This window comes from Elephas maximus, chromosome 2 (assembly GCF_024166365.1).
Source record: "Elephas maximus indicus isolate mEleMax1 chromosome 2, mEleMax1 primary haplotype, whole genome shotgun sequence".
Taxonomy (NCBI): domain Eukaryota; kingdom Metazoa; phylum Chordata; class Mammalia; order Proboscidea; family Elephantidae; genus Elephas; species Elephas maximus.
In genome coordinates, this window is record NC_064820.1 from 234793299 (window position 1) to 234797943 (window position 4645).

The 4645-nt window shown below is 35.0% G+C and overlaps 1 protein-coding gene across 1 annotated transcript; it reads left to right on the forward strand.

The window, feature by feature from the left end:
- The first annotated feature begins 982 nt into the window (after window positions 1-982).
- Window positions 983-1936, forward strand: LOC126068603 (olfactory receptor 493-like). The gene has a single exon (XM_049871329.1). The coding sequence runs from the start codon at window positions 983-985 to the stop codon at window positions 1934-1936; it is 954 nt and encodes a 317-aa protein (XP_049727286.1).
- The last annotated feature ends 2709 nt before the right edge of the window (window positions 1937-4645 follow it).

Genomic DNA, 4645 nt, shown 5'->3' on the forward strand with positions numbered 1-4645 from the left:
TGCTTGACATTCTGAGCTCAGTTTCTGTTTATATTATCTGATTTATTCACTCTTTACTCCCAGTTCCAAGCACTACCTCCCTTTTTCATTTCTCAATAATCCATTCCTATTTTCCCATAAAGAATTTTTTAGGTTTCTAGAATTTGGATGAATAATATTTACAGTGCAGCACATTGAGTTAATTTTCCATAAGTTATATCCTGCTTTTTATCATTCAAGTGTTTGCAAATTTAGGCACCATCATTGTATTCAAAATTTATACATATCCACTCTCCTAGATTCAAAAAAAAAAGTGTGTGATAACTGAAAGTCTACTGAAAAGCAAATTTCTTCTCAGATGAAGGCCCTAGCTATGTGCAACATCTTGAACCTTTTCATATGCACACCTTTGTTGAGACAGAGAATTCCAACTGCGAATAAGAAGCTTTTTTCCCAGTGCCCCAGTGGAATGTTAAGACATAAGGAAGGAAACAAAATAGGCCAAAGAAATGAGAAAGCCCAAGTCAAATACTCTCATTTTGTAATTTTGTCAGGACACGCTCTGGACCTGATCCTATCATTGTTTCCATGAGCATTATCCTCATTCTAGCTATTTTGTTTTCATTTGCATCTTTTAAGGGAGAGGAATGGAAGAGAAAGCTGCAAATACAGAGCATGAGAGACAAACAAGAGATTCACTGATAAGCAGGATTAAAAGTTAAATTACCAAAGCTTATATATATACTCATTTTTTTAGCCCTCACCCCAAACTGACCTGGCTTCTAGGCATTTTTCACATGTAACATCAGAATGGAAGACATAATCTAAGATGCCAGTTTAGAGATGAGAAAAATTTTTTTGGAGAAGAATAGCATCATTGGGCTTACTGGAAAATATGAGTGTGTCCCTGGTTTTGCAGCAACAAGTTCCCTCGGAAATATGTTATTTTAAATTGCTTCACCCTATATTTTATCTACTGGGATATTTTATCTGATGCCCTCAGATGGAAGACAACCAGAAGGGAAATATCTCCAATATCACTTATGTGATCTTGCTGGGATTTGGGGACCTCAAAGAAGTTGGGACTGCCCTTTTCCTTTTGTTCCTAAGCCTTTATGCTGTCACACTGTGTGGTAACCTGCTGCTGATTCTTGCCGTCCAGAAAAGTGCACACTTACATACTCCAATGTATTTCTTTCTGTGCCACTTATCCTGTGTGGATGTTGGCTACACAATCAGCATTGTCCCTCAGCTGCTGAGGGAGGTCGTGGCTGGTGGTGTCACTATCTCCTTTACAGCCTGTGTAGTGCAACTCTATGCTTTTGGGGCTCTGCTCACTGTAGAGTGTTTTCTTCTGGCTGTCATGTCCTATGATCGCTACTTGGCCATCTGTTGGCCCCTGAGATACTCAGTGCTTATGGACAACAGAGCTTGTGTCAAGCTGGCAGTTGGATCATGGATTGGTGGTCTCCTATTCCTGGGATCTATGCTAATTTTGTTTGCAACATTAACCTTCTGTGGTCCCCACATAATAGACCATTTCTTTTGTGACTTCTTCCCACTGGTGAAGCTCTCCTGCACAGACACTGCAGTGGTTGAGAGGGTGGCCTTTGCTTCATCATTCCTATCCCTGTCTCCTTTCCTTTGGACCTTGTTATCTTATAGTTTCATTATGTTCTCCATTTTAAAGATTTCTTCTTCTACAGGGAGATACAGAGGCTTTTCCACCTGCTCCTCCCACTTGATTGTTGTATTTGTGTTTTATGGCACCATGGTTGTGGTGTACATGACACCAGCATCAGGAAAAACACTCAATCTGAACAAGATTTTATCACTTCTCTGCACAGTGCTCACAACCCTTCTAAATCCCTTAGTCTATAGTCTGAGAAACAAGGGTATCCAAATTGCTCTGAAGAAAGGAGCAAAACTACACTCTTTAAAAAGTAACTGTGGCTAGGAAATAATGTGATATACAGAGAGTTAAGGGAATTCGGCAAAACTTGGGGTTCATGTGATTTTCATTAACACAATATTTGAGTAATCAACACTCAAAGTCCATAAATTGGTAATAATAATTTGGAAAATGTGATCAATTTTAAGAAGTAAAAATTAATACTTATTAATTTGAAATGGAAATGGAAATATTAACCTACACCAGGTGATTGAATACCAAATGTAATGCAGGGATGACGTATTTTTTTAAAGTGTTTGTCCATTCGTGCAATTTGTCATTTTATGCTCACAACTCTTTCAGAAGGCAGTGGTTGTTATATACTACATAAAATAAGAAAATGGTAATTGTTAGTATTTTATAATATTCCTTATTAATACAGAAAATTTGAACCAAAATTCATATTTAATCATTTTATAATAGTTTGTTTACCTATTTTTTCCATTTAACTATAATTTAATATAACTTAGTAAAAATGTTTGATTAAACTCTATAGGAATATATGTTAAATTTTAGAAAAATAGAAGTAATTTAGAAGTAGACTGGTTACATGATCTAATGATACAAATTGTTTTAAGTATTAGGCTTGCATTTTATGCAAATGGAAATGACTAATCTATTTTATATTGCTTTTATAGTAACTTTATTAATAAAAATTAATCGGCAATTAATTTTACTGTAATCTGTAAAGGAAAAGGAATAGACAAGACAATCTTGTAGATGATGTCATATCTGAGAGTTTATACTCAGGATATCTAGTGACGGTAAACAGTTACAGTAATTAAAATAGTATAGCATATGCATAAGAAAAAATAAGCAATGGATAAACGAATGTCCCCAAACAGATGCACATATGGGTGGACACTTAATATATAACAAAGAAGAAACAAGATTCTTGTAGAGGTAACAAGATTCTACTAAATGACACTAGGCACTAAAACAATTGGATATCCACATAAATAAATACCTGATATCTCTACCTCACACCACACAAAAAAATTTAATTCCAAGTGAATAGTGTATCTAAATGTAAAAGCTTCAAAATAATTTTGGAAATAATATTTAGAATATGGGGAAGCTGAAATATTACTAAGATGAACAATATTAAATGCAAAGGAAAATATGATTAACCTGCTTACTGAGGGAAAATGCAAGCCCTAGAGGAAGAGAGGTAGGGGAAAGGAGCGAGGTTGAGAAAGAGAGAGAGAATATATTTGCAAATCATAACTGACATAAGATTCCTATCTAAAATAGATAAACAACTCCTGCAAATCGATAGCGAGTTCAGAGAACAACCAACAGAAATATATATATATATATATATATATATAAACACACACACACACATATCTATATATTGGCAATGCATTTTAAAATGTATTTCAAAAAAGTGAAAAAGCAAATGGTCAAAAATATGAAGTTAATTGACTTATTTTGGGTTTCTCTAGAGGCTTTTTTTTTTTTCTAGAGGCAGAATCTGAGACTAGGATGTGAGTGAAAATAGTTCACTTGATAATTGGTTTAAGGATGTACAGGTAATAGACTGGGGATTTGAGATAGGAGTGGGAAGTCAAATCGGTCTATTAATAAGAAAGTTACCAATGAGGGTAACTATGACTGAATGCCACTGGTGAATGAAGTGTGGAGAAAACTAAGAAACAGTCCCTGAATTGCGTCATGCATACAGCAAGAATTTTGGGTTTTTATTGCCAATTCTATGTGTCATTTGTTGAAGTCTTCTCCTGGGGCCATTGAAAAACCAGGCCTCTCACTCTGTGCAAACCAGGGGACAAGCAAATCCTTGTGACTAGAGAGATCCCTCAGGCTTGAGAGTCATTAGGGATTGCCATAGGAAGTTGGGCTTCCAACACAATGATGAGTGTGGAAGGATGTGGGCAAGGCACCAAAATTACCTCCAACAGTAATGACATCCATCATCCATCAGAAAATACAAATTACAACCACAATGAGAAATCACAACTTTCCTAATACACCCACACCAGAATGGCTAAAATTAATGAAAATAACAGGTGTGAAGATTTGAAGCAAACTGAACTCTCACAAGCCATGATGTTAAGTAGGCATGTCAGCAGCATCTACTAAGTTAAAACAAGTCCACTCCCAACAACAGATATGCATGAGTATGTATACACTCCAAAAGACATTTACAGGAATGTTTAGAATGAGCATTATTACAGAGAAGAATTAGAATAAAACTCAAATATTCATCAATATTAGAATGGATATATTTATATACATATGTATAATATAATTATATGTATTAGCACATTGGCATATTATAGTACCCTACAGCAACGGATGTGATAAACTTAGAGCTACACTAAACAAAATGGATATATTTGATTAAAAATATTTAAATGTGTGCATCAATGTTTTTATGTAACTTTCTTTATTGTGTTATATAGCATTACAAAGAGGTTTGGAAATGATAATCGCCCACATATTCCATACAAAATGGTAAATTAAAGGAAAACCAAACCCACTGCCATTGAGTCAATTCTGACTCATAGTGACCCTGTAGAACAGAGTAGAACTGCCCCATAGAGTTTCCAAGGAGCACCTGGAGGATACAAACAGCTGAACCCTTGGTTAGCAGCCATAGCACTTAACCACTATGCCACCAGGGTTTCCAATTAAAAGAGGTATATATATATATATATATATATATATATATATATATATATATATATATAT